This window comes from Eleutherodactylus coqui, chromosome 9, assembly GCF_035609145.1.
Source record: "Eleutherodactylus coqui strain aEleCoq1 chromosome 9, aEleCoq1.hap1, whole genome shotgun sequence".
Lineage (NCBI taxonomy): Eukaryota > Metazoa > Chordata > Amphibia > Anura > Eleutherodactylidae > Eleutherodactylus > Eleutherodactylus coqui.
In genome coordinates this window covers 72715478-72735039 of record NC_089845.1, presented here as the reverse complement: position 1 = coordinate 72735039, position 19562 = coordinate 72715478, and the positions used below count along the sequence as shown (strand labels likewise).

Genomic DNA, 19562 nt, shown 5'->3' with positions numbered 1-19562 from the left:
TATAGTACAATTTTGAAGGGGGCCCATTGGTGTGATATTGCAAGGACTAGGATGCTGTTATTACACCATCTTATGTACCAGTGCTATAAACAGGGCTGTCTGGAGAAAATCATCTTTATTCAATTTCTGCTATTTGTTTTTTGGCAATTGTGCAAACTGTTTCATTGACTTTAAAGGGGAACTGCAGGCTTATCTATAAACTGAATGTAGTGGTATACATAGACAACATAGTCATTTACTTGTTCAGTGGGAGATCCATATGGCTATTGGTTTGAAGTATATACGAGGGGCGTTCATTAAAGATTTCCCCTGGCCACCTTCCTGTGGACTAAGAGGAACAATTCTTGGCCCAGTTATTAGTCCTTCTCTACATTGGTGCCACCTAGGGGGACACAAACTTCTCCCATCTCTTTATGCAACTGTAAACACCTTGCTTGTAGAAGTTGACAGGTTGCTCTAAAAGCCGCATTGTGACTTCAGAAATCAGTCTCATCATCTGGAAAAGGACTTCATTGCTGAAAAGAGGTGGAAGTCCGATGGTGCGAGGTCGGGTGAACAAGGCGGATGCGGTACAATTTCATACCTGCAGCAGCGTGCTGCCATGTGGGCAACATGTGAGTTGTAAACTGGGGCATTGTTTTGCAGAAGGCGGACACCTTTGCTCGGCATTCCACGTCTCTTGGCTTTGATGGCCTCCTGCAGTTTCCGCAGCCGAGAAGCATAGTATGCCCCATTAATTGTGGTACCCTTTCCTAGGAAATCCAACAAGACTACTCCATGCTGGTCCCAAATGACTGCGAGCATGACCTTGCCTGTCCAGGGTTGGGCATGTGCCTTCTTTGGAGTCGGTGAGTCCGGATGCTTCCATTGCATGGACTGGACTTTAGTCTCCGGATCATAGTGATGGACCCAGCTTTCATCCTGTGTGATCAGTCTGATAGTCTTCCTGGTTTCTATGGCAAATCATCAAAAGAGCCTGGGAGCATTCAACTAGTTCCTGCTTCTGGATAGGTGTAAGCTGCCAGGAAACTCAGCGAGCGGATACCTTATGCAAATGAAGATGATCTTGGATGATTTTTTTTCCACGAACCCTGCACTAATCTTGACATTCTGGGCTAGATTGCAAATGCTTACGCGACCACCTTCCTAAATAGCAGCCTCCACTTGCTGGATGGTATGTTCATCGATGGCTGAGTGGGATTGCCCTGGAATTGGAGCTGTATCACTGAAGTCCGACCACATTTGAATTGACGATGCCAGTTCTTGACTACATCCTCTGATGGGGAATCCTCCCCATAAACCTCTTTCATCTCATCGACCGTCCCCCTTGCTGTGCGGCCTTTCAAGTAAAGGAACTTGATGACTGCTCTGAATTTCCCTGGGTCCATTATCGGGCCTCGCACCACTTCAGCACCTGTAAAAGAAAGACCGTTATCGGTTCAGAGTTACAAATTGGAGCGTAACCTATAGAGCCTTATATCATTACACACAGTTTCAGCATCCTGCGATAAATAGCAGGGGATCGGGGGAAATCATTAACAAACGCTTCTTGTATATCTGAACATATGGATCTTTATACCCTTTGATACAATTCAGATGTTCATTCCTTTCCAATGGATGGTCACTACTGTCGTCGTCCTTAGAACGTTTTATTTCTTTTTTTGTCTGACCAGTGACACCCAGCTAACATTAAAGGGAAGCCTCTATGCTGCTGAGGGAAGCTGATTTTAGCACTGTCTGCTCTCTACCTGAGAAACGTATAAAACTTACATAGAAGTAGTAGCGGTGCTCATATTGGGCTGGGGGAAGCAGTCTGGAATATTTATGAGCTGTGGGACTCGCAAAAAATCTTTTAAGAATCACAAGTAAATCCACAATTTCCTATTCACACAACCATCCCAGTGTAAACATTGCTGTAAAAGAAGTCTCTAGGTTTGCTATATTGTGTTTGACAATGTGACACACTACTGATACAAGGATGGATGTGCAATTACTGACTTGCCAATTTCTGTGTTTACAAGTGACAGGTTGAAAAGTAATAATAATCAATAGGTTCTATTAATAATGTAACTTTAAAAACTGACAGCCCACCCCATCCTTTTAATGTGCATCGGCGTGACGGCCAGACCATCTGCAGTACAGATTTCAAAAGAACAAGACAGGTATCGGGGGTCACCGGCTACGGTTAGGGCCGGATTCCGCTGCCGGAATCTGGACCTGGCGTGTGCATGCGGCCTTACTCAGCCAGTCCTTTTCAAGCTTTAGGTGACATTATCTTTATATGAGGGCTCTTATTGAAGTGAGCCTTGTGTGGTGCAGTGTGTTAAGGAAGCAGAAATGCAGTCCTAAGCGCCCATGACAGAGGTTCAATCACCGCATGGTTCAGGTAGCCGGCTCAAGATTGACTGACCCTTCCATCCTTCCAATGTCTGTAAATTGAGTACCCAGCTTGGTCGGGCGTAATAAATAACCTGAAAGCGCTGTGGAATAAGTTGGTTCTATGCGAATAACAAGATTAAGTAATTGCTGGGAAGGAATATCCGTTTCTGCAGTTGTATTGTAGCGAGTGCATAGCAGGAGTTGTCCTGGGAAAACGTCGGGATGTGCTGTGTTGATTGGTGTATCCTATGTATTTAGTGCTATGAAATATGGATGATTTGACACCATTCCAACAGAGACCGTCTTGGCTGTAATTGCCTGTGTGTGAATCATAGCTTACTTGGGCCTCATTGTTTGTTGCTTTTAGTTCTTACGTCTTCCTCTGACCGTAGCATGCAGCCAAGGTTATACACGAGGTCCTCCCAAACTAAATGATGATTTATTGCATTTACTTGGCTTTTGTGCTTTAAAAAAAAGTCAAATTTTGGATTGAAATAGAAGCCTTTAAATGTACAAAATCTTTAGCGCAATGTGACATCTCTTTAAATTCCATTTTATTTATTCTAGGAGCTTTTATCTGCGAAGCTGAAGAATCCAGACACCACTTTTGACATTTGCAGCTGTCAATTTGTTTATCATTACTCATTTGAGACATATGAGCAGGCTGACATGATGCTGAGAAATGCTTGTGAACAACTTTGCCCTGGAGGCTATTTCATCGGCACAACTCTAGATGGCTTTGAGGTGGTGTAAGTGTTCTTGATCCTTTTTATTGCTCCTCAAACTGCTGAGAAAATGAGCTGTCTGTTTCATTAGCCTGCCAAATACTGGCAAACACGGATCCTCCCGTGACAGCTCTGGCAAGGAGTGTTGATAGAAAATTGTAAATTTGGGTTATCAACACTTGGCAAGTCTAGAACATGAGAAGATGAGATGATGGATTTTGTTACATTAGTAAGATCATTAATAATAAACTGCTCTGTTAGTTTTATTGTTAACTCTTTCCTGTTGCAGCCATTTTTAGTGTTTTTTTTTTTTTCATTGTTCATCTTCCGTCTCACCCTTTCCCCTTCAAAGATCTGTAATCTTCTTTTTTGGTTGACATACCCGTGTTAAAGCTTTCTTTTGTGCAACAAGTTGTATTTTTTAATAGCCCATTTAATGTACTAATGTATTGAAAAACTTTTCAAAAGTTAAGTGGGGTGGAATGGAACGAAAATTGCTCCAGTGCTCGCACTCGTACACTCTACTACAACATGAAGATGTGTGCTACAGGCATTTAGAGAGCAGGATGTGCAGCTCTCTATGTGCAGTCTATAGTACACAGCACAGCAGCAGGCTCCTCCTACTACTCTTGAGAACATTAACAGATACACACCCTGCAGTGGGGAACAAATACAGGATACAAGTCATATAATTGCCAGAAAATGTTTTTCCTAGTGCATACATACACACACAGTGGCTTATTTTAAAAAGTTAGGTATGCTTAAAGAGGTTCTGTCAGCAAAAAAAAAAAATATATATATATTTTCGCCTGTGCCTTACCGGGCCGTTCACCACAAACCTGCTGCTCTCCTGATGTCCCTCCGGAAGCCTTTCTATCACAGTGCAGAAGCTGTCAAAGTGCGAGCTTCCGCCACTACTTCTACCACTGCTGAACGGCAAGTATAGATAGTCCCCTACTTGCGAACAGGTTCCGTTCCAGGAGCCTATTCGCAAGTACATTTGTTCGTTTGTCCGAACAAATGCTTGTATGGAGCGGGATCGCAGGTGGATCCTGCTCCATATAACGTCGGGTGCAGGCTGTTCTTACAGCGACACCCGGCGGCAGCAGATCCACCGAACCGCGCCGTTCATCGCTGTAAGAAGCACCCTGCACCCGACATTCAGGTGTCCCGTACAGTGTCCCGCGATCAGATGCAATTGCTAGGCAGCTGGGGGGCTTCTGAAAGGCCACAGGGCTGCCTATGTAGAGTGCCTATCAGAAGGCCCCTGGCTGCCCAGCAACCGCAAAGTGTCCCGCGATCTGACCGGACAGGCTTCATAGAAGCCTGTCCGGTCCCTCCACAGAATGATGTAATGCTGCCATAGCATTAGATCATACTGTGCAGGATAGATTGTTCGTATCTTGCGAAGTTCGTAACTCGAACGTTCGCAAGTAGGGGACTATCTGTACTGCCGCCCGGGTCAGTGGTTGACTCATCACAAGTGATGCGTCGCCCACTGATTGGTCTGGCCGCGTCTAACCTCTGAAGTCCTCGGAGAGTCGACGGTAAGTGCACATGCGTCCCCCTTCCCGGCGCGCTTGCGCACTCGCTGTCAACTCTCTGAGGACGTCAGAGGTTAGACGCCGCCAGGTTGGCGTCAGCGCGCAGATGCCGCTGGGAGATGACCCCTCACTCAAAAGATAAACAACGGTGGGAAGAAATACAACGGGATTAGGTGACTTTGTTTTTTTTTTTTTTAACTCTTTTCTTTCCACAGGTTAGACTGTACATGGATGCAGGGCAGGATGCAGATGAGTATAATTTTTTTATTTTGCTGACAGAACCCCTTTAAGGGTTAACAGAGCAGCCCTAGTTAGGGGGGTAATTACAGGCGTGTTCCTTACATTTAAGCACTAATGCGGCCTTGGAATTATGTGCTTGTTGATAGTAATACATTAAAAGGATTGCCTGAGATCATCTTTTTCTGTAAACACAATTCCTTTGCCATATGGCTATTTCGCTGACGTCCCATTTACAGGTAGCCCATTTTTTTACGGGACATCACAGACTGCTGCAGCCAATGACCAAGACAGTTGAGACTGTTTATGGCCGCCACTTTCCCCAAACTGGTAATTTCCAGATGGCAGTTTATTCATACGTTTCTAGGTGGCACCACGTAGACTTCAAAGAAAAGATGCTTTTGAATAGTTGTATTCTGAGGATATAGATATTAAAGCACACATCAGGAGAGCTGTCGGGTCCTCAGTCAAACCACACGTTCAGGGCAAGTACTGACAAAATACTGGCAAAGAGCAAATTTCTGGTCGTTGTATAAAATCTGAACTTTGATTGGATCCCAAATCTAGATTAGCGCACAGATGGGTATGTCAGGTTATCAAAAGTGGAAGGGGGAACACAGAATGAGAAGGATCGGGCTTGTTGTATGCAACATGGTGGGAGAGCCCTTTGCTGTTCTGGGACATAAACTGTTGTCTTCTTTCTTTTTAATTACGGCCTTTGTGTATATTGAAATGCTGTTATATTTTTTCATGCTGTATAAGGTCCACGTCACATTCACACGGCTGAGTGCTGTCCAATATGCAAGAAACTGTATATTTGCATGTCCTACTCTTGTCCAAGGGTCGGACCAGGATAGGTCATGTTGCAAATCTTTTTGGATTTTGTTTACAGACCATGAAAGAAATCACTTGTCTGAATAGACAATTGATTTAAATGGGTCCGAGTTCTGTCTGAGTTTGCTCTGTTACAAACTCTGAGAGAATTTGCAGCTAAAACTTGCCTATATGAATGGTCTCTTAGGGCTCCTGCCAATGGATGGATATTTGCTGCGAAATCCGCGGCGGGCGTCCGCACTGCTGATCTGCAGCAAATAGCGCGCATAGCATGCTATGGGAAATCGATTCTTCCTGCTCGCTTGTGGAAACCAATTGCTGTTCCCACAAGCAGAGCAAAAATCGCACCATGCTCTATTTGTCCACAGATCCCGCACGGACGACTTCCATTGAAGTCAATGACGCGGATGACATGGGAAAACCAGGTATTAAATAAAAAAATCTGTACTGCGCATGTCTGACGGCGAGCCGTGCGGACCATACGCAGTACAGATGAGAAGAGAAGACAGCAGGTACTCGTGGGTGGCTCAGCTGTGTGCAGGGGGCCTTTAGACTAGAGATTTTTGTTTGCAAATCCTGTGGTTGCAAAAATGCTTATTTTTGTGTTTTCCTTCTTTACAGGAAACGCCTTGAAAATTCTAATACAAATTCATTTGGGAACGATGTATATAGTGTGACCTTTGAAGAAAAAGGAAATTATCCACTGTTTGGATGCAAATATGATTTTAGGTTGGAAGGTGTGGTTAATGTCCCTGAGTTTCTGGTGTACTTTCCAGTGCTTGTAGAGTAAGTGTATTATTTATTCATATTATTTTGTTTAAATTGTATTTATTGTGCAGTAGTATTACATGGGAAGCCTTAAGGCCCTTTTACACGCAACAATTATCGCTCAAAATCTATTCAAATGGCCGAAAGTGAGTGATAATCATTACGTGTAAATGCGGGCATCGTGCACTTTTTGTTTGAACAATGGATTTTGGTTTACTTAAAATCCATTGTTCTGCAGCTGAAAAACTAAATTTCAATGCATTTCGCTCATCTTTCCATAGACTGCAGGATGTTTTCCCTGCAACATGTTTACACTAGCCCCGAGGAGAACAATGCAATCTGACAGCAAACACGCCTGACTCAGCAAACAACCCCTGGAGTTCCTTTTACATGCAAATGAAGAAGATAAAGTGTAATGGCCATTAACACTTTATGCAAATAGATCTCTAAAGGCCCATTTACTCGGGACGAATGTTGGGCAAATGATGCCTGACACTCGTCCCTGTGTGTCCTTGCTCCCATGCCGTTGCATGGGAGCTAGTATCGCTGGCTTGCTCACAGAGCTGCCAGCAGGGGGACGGGGAGGCTGCAGGAGATTTCTCTCCTCGTCCTCCCTGCCCCTCTCCATTGACATAACATAGCGCATCTCCTCCATAGAAATCTCCTGCAGCCACCCCGCTGTGAGCCAGAGATACTAGCTCCCTGCAGCAGCATGAGAGTAAGTATGTGTCGGGCATCATTTGCCCAACCCTAGTCCCGTCTAAATGGGCCTTAAATCTTTCAGTCATTTGAAAGATTATCTTTGCGTGTAAAAGGGCCTTTAAAGGGGTTGTCCACTTTTGAATTATTGATGACTTATCCTAAGGATAAGTCATCAGTAGTCTATTGGCGGGGGTCTACTGGTTGGGGTCTCCAGCGATCAGCTATTTGCGAGTGGCTTTCAGTGTATATGGAGCTGGAAGATGACAGCTACATACATTTGGCAGTGGCCCAGGTTTGTATTGCAGACACTGTTGCCATTGAATTTAACAATAGCAACCTCCACCACGGCTCTGTGCACACGGACAGTCACCCCCAAACGATTGATCACCAGGAGGCCTGAGTAGTGGTCCTCCTCTGATCAAGTAGTGATGACCTATCCTGAGGATAGGTTATCAATAGTTCAGAATTGATCAACCATTTTAAGTACCTCATATTTGTACATTATCAGCATATAATCCCTAATTATACTGCATACGGTTCTTAGTCAAAGTGTGATTAACAAATAAAGCTACTAAAAATACTATTTTTAGCACAACTGTAAAATATAGCAGAGCTGGATTTATTGCTACAACTTTTTGAACCAATCATAGATGAGTCTGTGGGGGTCTTTTTATTTGCTTTTAATATAAGTGATTAGCAGTAGTACAGCCATATTTTTGTTATCCGTTGAATTTGTTTCCCAGGAAACTGACAAACTCTAATAAATGGAGTATGTGAAGGCCCTTTTACCTGAAATGATTATCGCTCAAAGTTCATCCAAATGGCCGAAAATGAGTGATAATCGTTACATGTAAACGCAGGCATCGTGCAGTTTTCGTTTGAACGATGGATTTTAGTTTACTTAAAATCCGCCGTTGAGATGCTGAAAGACTGAGCAAATACATTCCATTTGAATGTATTTTGCTCATCTTTGAAAAGCCTGCCAGCTGTTCTCCCCGCGGTATGTTTATACTAGCCGCAAGGAGAGCAATGCAATCTGCCTGCAGCCGCAAGGAGAACCATTGGATATGTCTGCAGCTGTTTACACAGCTGGATGTGTGTTTAAACATACACTGGGCTCTGCAAACAACTCTTAGAGGTCCTTTCACATGTAAATGAAGATGATAACATGTTAATGGCCATTAACACTTTATGGAAATAGAGCGCAAAATCTTTCAATCTTTTAGTTGCTTGAAAGATTATCTTTGCATGTAAAAGGGCCTTTACTGAGGGGCCATTTGAAAAGGTGACAACAGCCTCTCCTTTTATCAGCATGTTCTAGCAGTGGCAAAGTTATTGAAAGCGTAATCAAAATTGACAACTAATGTGGCCGTACTTCAGAAACACACAAATGTCCCCTACAATTGAACCAAAAAATTCTTACGTTAAACAAAGCTAGCTGCGTTTCCATTCACATCACTTTTTTTTGTTTACACTTATTGCGTATGTCGGGAAAGCCCCTAATGTAATCGCTGTCCATAGAGGCCAAAACCATGTCCTTTTGACCTCCCTCTGACCGGTATACAATAGCAAGAATCATCTTTATATGGCCCAATGCCCAAGGCCGTATTTTCACTGTGTGATTCGGAGCGGGCGTTCGCCTCCGGATCCCGCAGCAAATACTCCCCATAGGACAGCTATGGAAAATGTTTTTCCATGTCCACAAGCGGAGACCAACTGCGATTTTCGGCTTGCGGGGGGAAATCGCAGCATGTCGTATTCTATTGTGAGCCTCGCACGGACAGCTTCCATAGCAGTCAATGGAAGCCGTCCGTCCTGTGGCAAGTCGCAGCGGATCCATGTCATCACTGGCGTGACTCTGAATTCAAGACAGGTAAGCGGGGGTCAATGATGAGGCACAGGGTCTGATTCCGCTGCGAGATTTCAAAGTCAGAATCCGACCCGGCAGTGTGCTTTCTCCACCTCTCCCTATTTATCTGGGCTTGGGACCAGCGGATACAAGAGGTAATAGAGCTTGCTCTGAACATTTGGTCCAGCTGTCTTCCTAAATGGGGTAGTGTACATAACGCTGCATGATCCATTCGACCAACCAGGTCCTGTATGTGCAAAGATAGGAAGTGCATGCAGGTGGAGGATACTGTAAGGGCATGTTCATATGGGTTTATGAACTGTCACATTTTCCTGACGTAGATCTCACGGTTTAATATGTGGCAGAATTCCCAGGGTGAGCCTCAGAGTTGTGCTTTTGATTTTCATGTGGATGCACACACTGCTTTAGCCCTAGTCAGTGGGGCAAATCCATATGTGGCTGCCCAAAGTGGTTTCCATGTGTAAACCACACCAGGCTAGCTGAAGATGAAGTCCTGTAGGCAACCCACGTTGTCTCATCTCCCTTCAATGGAGAAGGGAGCCCCTGGCAAAGGCTGTGAGCGTGGGGACCTATGCTGGCAGGTCAGAGTAGTTGGAGCTTCTCTGTGCCACCTTGCCTTCATAATCACTAGGTGTCCTGTTCCAGTGCCCTGTCCCTGCAAATTTGGCACTCGCCAGCAGCTTGACTCTGCGTGCGCGTCTCTCATGAAGATGAATGGCAGAGTCTGCATTTCACTCCTGTTTGTTGGCTCTGTCTGGGTTTGCTGGGTGGCTCTTGGATTTTGTCAGTCTGCATAGATGTAGGGAGAGTTGAGTATCTTTGGAATGGCTGCACACAAACGGATTTGCATTATTTAATCCGCGGCGGGTGTTCGATGCACCGCGAATCCGCAGCAAATACTGTTGGTAACATGCTATGGAAAATTGCCTCTTCCTGCACACAAGCAGAAATCAATTATAATTTCTGTTCATGGAGGAAAAATCGCAGCATGTTACATTTTTGTGCGAATTCAGCACGGACGACTTCCATTGAAGTTAGTAGAAGCAGTCCGACCCACGGCCGTTCCATGATTGGCTTTGCGGAAAGGTCGCGGGTACCTGCGTCACCGTCCAGTGACGGCATAGGAAAAGCAGGGATTTAAAAAAAAAAACAAAACGTACTGCGCATGTCCGAAAGCGCACAATGCAGACCATCTGCAGTAGAGGCATAGAAGACCAGAAGCAGGCACGTGCGGAAGCCGGCTGGGCACAGAGTAGGATTCAGCTGTGGGCGGCCGCATGCAGAATCCAGCCTGTTCGTGTGCAGCCGGCCCAACAAAACCAATTAGATTTACCATGGAATTCACTTGTCCTGTCAGCATATGAAAGAGTCCATCATCTTCTGCTTGTGACTGTGTACTGAAGAACAACATTGCGTCATCAGCAAACTTAGAGAGTCCTTTAATATTTCTACTATGAGAACTCTACTTTGTTCACTCCGGCATCAATAGTGACCACTGAAGAGGTCCATTACTATGAAAACTAAGTAACCTAGAAATAGGATAAGTATAGTATCTTACAAGACATTGGGTACCTAACAAAGTCACACATAGTTGGCCTCAGATGTTTAAATGTATGTAAATAAAATATATATAACGCCAGGTCTTTTCATACCTCACCATGAATATTGCGGCTTAGTGACAGTTTGTCAGAACGGCTAAAAATGAGACTGCATTTTTGCAAATGTCCATAAGGTGTCACTGTGTTTGTTTGAAATGCTTGTTCTTTTTAAGGAAGGAAAATGAGAATACACGTGATGGATTTGAAGTTTGAGCGTGGGAGAAAATAACACATCTATTTATTTTGCAGAATGGCCAAAAAATATAAGATGAAACTAATTTACAAGAGGACCTTTCAGGAATTTTTTGAAGAGAAGGTTAAAAATGATGAACAGAAAACGTTGCTGCGGAAAATGTTGGCCTTGGAGGTAATTTGTTCAGTGTTTGATGGCGGAGAATATTTTTACGCAGCATATTGTGTGTGTCATTAGATTAGTAAGGTAAATTCAAAAAAACGAAGGGATGCATTCAAATGAAAACTGCAGGAACCTTCAATGGAGAAGAAAATCATTTCTCGTTAATTTCCAGTTTTTTGCTTGTCAAGAAAAGCAGAGGTTAGCTGTAATCTGTATGTGTGCTGATGCAGACAATGAGTTATAAAGGCGTGAAGGAGTGGAAAGTCGGAAGCTGTAACCTAATTGGAATTAAATCTGCCTACAGATGCGTGCTTATCCAGATACACACATTGCATCGTTTTCGGAGTAAGATTGTATCTTCCAGGTGCAAACTGTTCAAAAAAAAACAAACTGATGCCTTTCTCCATAAGTAATTAATCTTGGGGTCTCATTCATGTTCCTCTTAGTGTGCATGGTATGTAATTTATTAGAGCAGAAGTTTGTGCTTCAGAGCCATTCTTCCTACTTTTTACTGAGGTTATGCCGCAATTGACATTTCAGTTATTCAGTGTCACTTGGCTGTTTCTGGTAGCCGACATTGAATGAAGCAGCACAGTGCATGCATGGCCGCAGTGAGGAGGAATAGTTAGCTTCGGACCCCTATTCTAACGATTGGTGAGAGTTTCGGTAAATAGGCCTTTGTCACGTCCTGTATATAAGTGATAAATGTCTACTGTGGAGAAAACCCCTTTGACTGGGCACTTAGGGTTGTAATTGTAGTCAACTAATTTAAAAGGCTTGTAGAAAACTGGTTTTGGTCAATCTCCTGCCAAAAAATGTACAGAATCTTCTCCCTCCTCTGGCCATATCTGTTATGGCCCATTTACTCAGGCCAATTATCGTTCAGAGTTGTTCAACTACCTGCGCTCCTGCAGGGTTTTGAACGATAGTCGTCCCATGTAAATGCATGCAGAGACTGAACGACTGAGCGATAGTTGCTCAGTTTTTGCATGCAGAAGCCTGAACGACTAGCCGTTCAGTATAAACAGCAGCTGTTCAGTTCTGAACAACTGCCTGCTTACAGTGAATGAAAGCAGGCGGGGGTAGAACGCTGACCAGCTGACCCACCTGCATGCAGGCCACGCTGTGAGGCTGCAATAAAATCTAGGTAATCGCACAATATTGGGAATGACAGGAATAGCATCATAGACATAAGATAACCACTGGTATATCAGAGTGTGAAAACAATTAGAGCAATAAAAACACATTCCGCCATTTATAAAAAATATATAGAATCCACTAACAACTACTAAGTAAATTAGATGGCCCCCACAAGTATTGGTGATTATGAAAGGTCCAATTTTATTGTGGCATTAATACAAATGTGATTTTTAGAGTAAGATGCTCAAGCGCTACGGAATAAGTTGGCGCTATGCAAATAAAGGTGGTTATTATATTTTTTGAAGTTTATTAATGGTTTGCACCAGAAAGATTTACTGTACAACACACTTTCCTTTTATTTTCTGCTTAAAAGTGGGCAAAGCTGAGTGAATTGGTAATTTGCATCAAATTTATTATTGGAATGCATCAGTTTTTAGGCACAAATTTAAAAGGGTTTTCTGAAGGGAAAAAAACCAACAACTTGTGCTTGTAAGGCATAAAGAAAAAAACAGCCATTATCCACCCTCTCACATTGCCTCTGGTCCAGCACCACATGGCTGCTGCCCCCCATTCTTCTAAAATATAGGGGCCCTAGGGATGGCTACAAAGTGCACCACTAGTACTTTCCCACTCCTAGCTCCACACTGTGTGCCATTCCTTTCTTATATAGAAACTAGCTACTGGCCAGCATGACACCGTCAGAGGCATTTGGCTTCTGAGCCACAAGCTGTGCAGCCCTGGTCTAGAATGAAGCCCCATTTACACTGAACGAATTTTGAGCAATACTCTTTGCACCTATGGCTTTTGAGTGATAACGTGAGCATATAATCCATTGTTCAGCCAGAGAGAGATGGCAGTTAGTGTCCGCTAGCAGTTTATGCAAAATAATAGCTCGAACTGTCAATCTTTCAATCGGTTGAAAAATTGTTTTTGCGTGTAAATGAGCCTTAAGCCAAGAATTGGTTTAAGTAATAGAAAAGTGTCTAACTTCACTCAAAATACACAGCGTCCGTAGCGGATTGCACCCAATGTATCATGCGCTTCCCATACTTGTATGCATTCTTACGTGGTGTCACATTTTTATTTCAGCAATATCCTCCAGCTCCTTACGCCACTTTAGTTTCGAAAAATGAAGAGGATTATGAACATGCAAGGAATGTAAAGGAAAGTGGCAAAGAGAGGATGCCGCTGGTAAGCCGTTCTCCTCCGTGCTCTTGTCCATAGAAATAGTCATCGCCCTTGCTGTATCTCTAACAAGATTTTTGTTTTCTTTCAAGGGCACTTTAAGCAAATCTGAATGGGAAGCTACAAGTAAGTGATTCTCCAAATCCGATTGCTTTCTCAAAATAGGCACTGGCTGTATTGCAGTTTGGCTCTCCAGCTTCTTTTAAAGTGTAGCACGATGGTTCTGACCTTTTCATCGTTTGAGTTCTTATTTTGTCTGTCTGCTTTCACTGCATCTTAAACAGTTTGCTTTGTGAGAACGGAGTTGACTTTATTTAGGATGGCATTAACAGGATTTGTCAGGTATCGGATTACCTGATTCTTACTGACAGATGCCAGTTGACCAGATTATTTTTGCTATAGATTGTAGAGTCATACACTTGGATGGTGGCTAAAAATGACCTACAATAGTTTCCCATGGCCTCTGGCATTATTCGGTGTTTACATTGTATTACCGTATCCCTAGAGATATAATAATACAATGATTACCTGTTTTCCTTGGCATAAAACGTTTTTAAAGTTTATATTTCTTAAGGTACTTTTACAAGGACTGTTAGTCGAGCGATTATGGGGTGGACTGTCATCCTGTTTAAACACGGGACCCGAAAGCACAAGTGAGTGAGAATCGCTCACTTGGTTTTTAGCTAAGCTAAAAACTGAGCAACTGTTGGCCCATTTAAACAGATAGCTGTTCATCTATGAACGAGTGCATGTATACTGTGAATGGAGGTAAGCAGGCAAAAGATTTCCTCCCCGCTCCCATTCATTCAGTGACCGATCATTGCTTTTGTGGGAAAGCACAGAAGCCATTGTCACCAGGGTGGCTGTAAGGTGCTTATGTGCCCAGCCATCGGCCCATGTACAAGTACCCTAAGGCTACTTGCATGAGGGCATCTTAAAAGTTGCGCCCAAGATTCTCTGGTGCAGCACGCATCAGACAGCAGTCGGACATCTCGCCTGTGTGCTGTCCGATGTGCTGAACATGGCACATTGACATGCGCTATTCTCGTCCAAAAATCGCACTACAATAGGACATGCTATAATAATTTTTTTTTTAGCGTTAACTATCCGTAAAATAAAACGAAAGACTTGTGCATACACTCAAGCAAATGAATGGGACCTATTTTCAACTGATTTTTCAGTTCGAAGATCGGGTGGAAAAACAGCCATGTGCAATCATTTACCAAAACATTGCATCCAGGGGGTTGCTATAGGTCAATAGTAGAGATGAGCGAGCACGCTCGAATAATGCAGTTACTCGAGCGAGCATTGCTCTTCTTGAGTAACTGCATTCTCATCTGAGCAGGCTTGGGGGGATGGCGGGGGGGGGGAGGGAGAGAGAGATCTCTCTCGCTCCCTCCCCCTCCCCCCCAAAGCCTGCTCGGATGAGAATGCAGTTACTCGAGAAGAGCGATACTCGCTTGAGTAACTGCATTATCTGAGCGTGCTCGCTCATCTCTAGTAAATAGTAAGTATATGAAATGCCCAACAAACGCTGCAATATTGTAGTGCCATTTTTTTTCTAATGTGTTTTGTTTGTTTTTTTTTGCTCTGGCTTTTCTGCCTTTTTTCCATAGGCATCTCTGTAGGAGGAAAGGCCAAATAAAAGCGCATATGTGACTGAAAAACACCAGCCCCACTAATTAAAATAAATAAATGCAACCATCATATATTTTCTTTTATATTGGACTATAGTCAATATTCCACCAGGAGTGAAGCTGACTATTCACACTAGAGGAAAGTTGTTCGAACCCGGCGTGCATTTTTAGGCTCAACCTGTATGTTAAACGTTTACTCTGTTGCAGCAGGATGTTAAGTGCTTTATGGCATTTCACACCATCTACATTTATGTAGGGTTATTCAGAAAGAAGGAGCAGATTTAATTGCAAACTACAAAAGGCAGGTTCACAATCCACACATCATTAAAAAGAGGGAGGTTCAAAGTTTGACCTGCCACTAAGTTTAATTTCTGCCACTTCTCTAATACGCTCCACATTTTCATGAGACATGGGCAACTAGTGCTTTTCTGTTTGCACATGCAACAGAGTTCAACAAATGTTTATGTGTAAACTTGCTTGTGACAAGGTGGCTGTTTTTGGAATTGACGCCAGAGTTCTCGTTGCTCTTTAACAATGGATTCACCCTTGGCAAACTCAAGCACACCAAACCGTTTCACCTAAGGGGTCAGCATTTTCTTGTGAACTGCAAACAACGAACAGCGCTGCTTTCACCTTTTTTTACATTTCGTGTTGTAGTCTTGTGCAAACTTTAAAAACAAAACAACAACAACAACAAAAAAAAACAAACAACTTTTCCCCACATCATTCTGCACTAAATACCCTATAATGATGATAAAGTGACAACAGAATGTTAGTTTTTCATTTTAAAAGATTTACAAAGATTTCTAACATTTTGCTTCTGATATAAGTATTCAGACCCTGTGTTTAGTTGGCGTTGATTACAGCCTGCAGTCGTGTTGGGTATGATGCTACAAGGTTTGCATGCCTGGATTTGGGGATTTTCTCCCATCCGTCTCTGCAGATCATCTCAAACTCTGTCAGGTTGGATGGGGGCATTTTCAGGGCTCTCCAGAGATGTTCGATTTGCTTCAAGTCAGGGCTCTGCCTGGACCCCTCAAGGAAATTTGTTTCTAAGCCACCCCTGTTGTCTTGTCTGTGTGCTTAGGGTCATTGTCTTGTTGGAAGGTGAGCCTTCTGCCCAACTGTTGAAAACACCTGTACCGCATGATGCTGCCACCCCCCTGCTTCACTGTAGGGAGGTATTGGGCAGGTGATGACCAGCACCTGGTTTCCTCCAGACGGAACGCTTAGAATTGAGGCCAAAAAGTTCACTCTTGGTTTCATTAGACCAGAGAATCTTGTTTCTCATAGTCCATGTCACTTAGGTGCTTTTTTTGGCAAACTTCAGGTAGGCTTTCATGTGTCTTTTACTGAGAAGAAGCTTCTTTCTGGCCATTCTGCCATAAAGCCCATATTGGTGGAGTGCCGCAGTGATGGATGACTACCTTGCAGTTTCTCCCAACTGGACCTTTGGAGCTCAGCCAGAGTGACGTTTGTGTGTTTGGTCACTTATCTTACCAAGGCCCTTCTTCTCTTATTACTTTGATGGGTCAGCCAGCTCTAGAAAAAGTCCTGGTTGTTCCAAACTTCTATTTAAAAATGGTTGCGGCTGCTGTGCTCTTGGGAACTTTCAGTGCAGCAGAAATGTTTTTGCAGTCTTCCCCAGACCTGTGCCTCCACACAATCCACTCTCTAAGCTCTACATGCAGTTCTTTTCTCCTCCATGGCTTAGTTTTGATTCTGATATGCATTGTGAGCTACGAGACAGTTGTGGCCTTAAACATGGTGTCTAATCAACTGATTTACCACAGGTGACTCCAATCAAGGCGTAGAAACCTCTCAGAAATGATCAAGATAAACGGGAGGCCCTAAGAGCTAAATTTCAAGTGTCATGCCAAACAGTCTGAATACTCGTGTCAATGCCAGATATTAGAAATCTTTGTACACCATTACATTTTGTAAAATGAAAAACTAACGTCCTGTTTTCACTTTGTTGCTATGGAGTATCAAGTGCAGAATGAGGGGGGGGACTTCATTTTTTTTTTATGTGCACAAGACCACAACATAACAAAATGTAAAAAAAATGAAGACTTTCTGAATGCATTGTGTATAATGCGCACACACGATGCCTCGTGTACACTTCTCGCTGTGCACCTCAGTTTCTGTGCTTCTCTTGGGGTGGTTGTCGTATTCAATGGAAATTCCATTTTAATCTGTCTCAGGGGCCAAAGTTGGACTGCATACCGCCTATGATAAATTTCTCTCTGCCAGCTTGAAGCCTATATTTTTATGGTTGCATGATGAGAGATGGAATGAAAAGCCACCTGCTAATGTGCATAATTATGCCTTGAAGCACTTCCATACGGTTCTAAATCCCAGAATTGCTGCCTGCTAGCTTTAATTCAGGACACTTAATTTTTTCTGAAGTGACACTTTGCTTTGTGGTGAGCATCTCACAATCTGATCTGCAGCTGCAGTATCAGTGGGACTTTCATCTACATTTGCTTAAACCCTAGTTCTTTCAGTAAAGATCTACAGCGACATGATATAAAGATCTTTCTTTCGGTCTTGTTTTACATGTGCAGGATTTTTATTAATTGTGTCGTGTTTGCTAACGTGGCTCTATTTTTATCCAACAGGTCTATATTTAGTATTCGCCTTTGAGAAGCAGACTTGAATGGAGACACTTCTGAAAATGGACTTTTTTTTTCTTTTTCTTTTTTTTTTTTTAAAGAAGCTTGTGAATGTTGTGTATATATGTTTTGTTACAGCTCCTGTGCATGTATGTAAAGTTTGGCGTACATATCTGTTCCAAGTCAACGTGCAAGTTACAAATGCTTGTCTGTGACAGGATGGGGTGTAAATATGAAAAGACCATCGATATTTTGTACAAATGTTTTAAACAGATGTTGAGTTTTTTTTTTTCCTTCCAAGGGTATGCGTTGATGATGACGGAAATGGACTTGCATGCACAGAGTGTATATTTTAACTTTACCATACGTGTGCAACAAGCATTAAATCTCTTCTATTTTCAGTTTCAAAACATTTGGTGTTCTATTTGCAGAACATGATAGTTTAGTTTTATCTTTAAAGCAGACCTGACTTTTCTGATGACTTTTTAGAATAAGCTGCCATGTGCGAACATAATGAATAACGCAATTTCTGGCCATTATATGGCTTGCTTCCTACACTTATCACCAGTTTTCTCTCCCGCATGCTGTATATCTAATTTTCAGTACTCTGAGCTGGTGGCGGTTTATGGACTCCCTGATGACATAATGTTTACAGGGTGCTTTCCCGTAGACAAGATGTTGGAGCCAATGATAAAGCCCAGCAATCATTACTGGAGAAGCAGGTTTATAGGACACCACAGGCTGACTGCAGCCTATACACATTGTCAGTACGGAGACCTAAGCCTGTTGGCAGAGGAGTATGATCCCTTTATGTTGTGGCCACAAGGGAGCTGTTTTTAGACAAAACTGCTATCTCAGACAACCCCTTTAAGTGTCTCTAGCATACAGAGAAATAACATAATCATGTACCACACTAGAGAATTATGGAGATGTGGTTTTAGATAACACTAAGAGATTTATTCTGTTACAGCTACAGGAATGACATCTGTGTGAGTTTCTCTTCTTCTTCCCCCTCCCCTAACCTGTCTATAGACTTTTATGGGCAGCATGAGTCATCGCTATCCGTTTCCTGATTTGTCGTCTTTGTTGTTAGAGACAGATTTCACATGACAACAGGAGGTGGACAGCAAAGTTAGGCCCTTAGTGGCCAGCACTTTAGAGTGATTTTTCAGCACAAAAACATAATTTTAGGTAAATAAAGCAATTTGTGCTTTTTATGGCATTGGGCTACACGTAAGTACTAGTTATGAGCATTTTGCAGCATTATAGTGATTTTGTATTTTTATGCTTCTATTCACTCTTGATTGTTGGCTTGGGATTGCGGGTAACTTAAATTCAGCTATATGTATTATAATATACACACATTCTGAGGTTCACCAGCATAATGTTTTCCTCAGTACATGCATGCTAATCAGACCCAGCAATTTAAAGATCTCCAAGAGTCCTGCTCAATTTGTAGCGAGAGCTTTCTAGTTGTTATGGTAAGTGAGGGCCCGTTGTACAGATTTAGAACATTACAGACAACAAGGACAGGATCTTGGAAGTAATAGAGAAATAAACAATGAACGCCGACCATGTGACACCTCAGTTATACAGCCAACTGGAAACGTTACGTTTTTTAGCTGTTACATTTATAATGTACCTCCAATTATATGTCAAGTTTTGCAGTTTTAGAATTATTATCCTTAAGAGGCTGAGTAACTTTGTAAAGCCTGTATTATAGTCTGGGTGTTACTGGAAACAGTTGACAAGCTTGTTAGACACTTTCCACGTCTGTTACTTTACATTATTGTACAGTGCCTGGTTTATCACAGCAAGTTCTGTACAGCCACTGAGCCAACAAAGAATGCTGAGGAATTTCAGTCCCAAAGTTTAATGAATTGTGTGAATGCAGCTCTAAACATGGCGGAGAATGTCCTATATATTCAACATGCATAGATAGATATAGTGTGTGCGTGTATAGGTTGGTATGT

General features: G+C 42.7%; 1 protein-coding gene across 1 annotated transcript in view; it reads left to right on the top strand.

Annotated features, from left to right (window-relative positions):
- The window catches only part of RNMT (RNA guanine-7 methyltransferase), a 36172-nt gene extending 18173 nt beyond the window's left edge, over window positions 1–17999 (top strand). Inside the window, exons 7-12 of the mRNA XM_066579507.1 lie at window positions 2947–3128; window positions 6341–6505; window positions 10907–11024; window positions 13242–13343; window positions 13430–13463; window positions 17596–17999. Of these exons, the coding sequence (XP_066435604.1) occupies window positions 2947–3128; window positions 6341–6505; window positions 10907–11024; window positions 13242–13343; window positions 13430–13463; window positions 17596–17633 (639 nt within the window). The 3' untranslated portion in view covers window positions 17634–17999. The remainder of the gene's footprint in view (window positions 1–2946; window positions 3129–6340; window positions 6506–10906; window positions 11025–13241; window positions 13344–13429; window positions 13464–17595) is intronic.
- Window positions 18000–19562: the final 1563 nt, after the last annotated feature.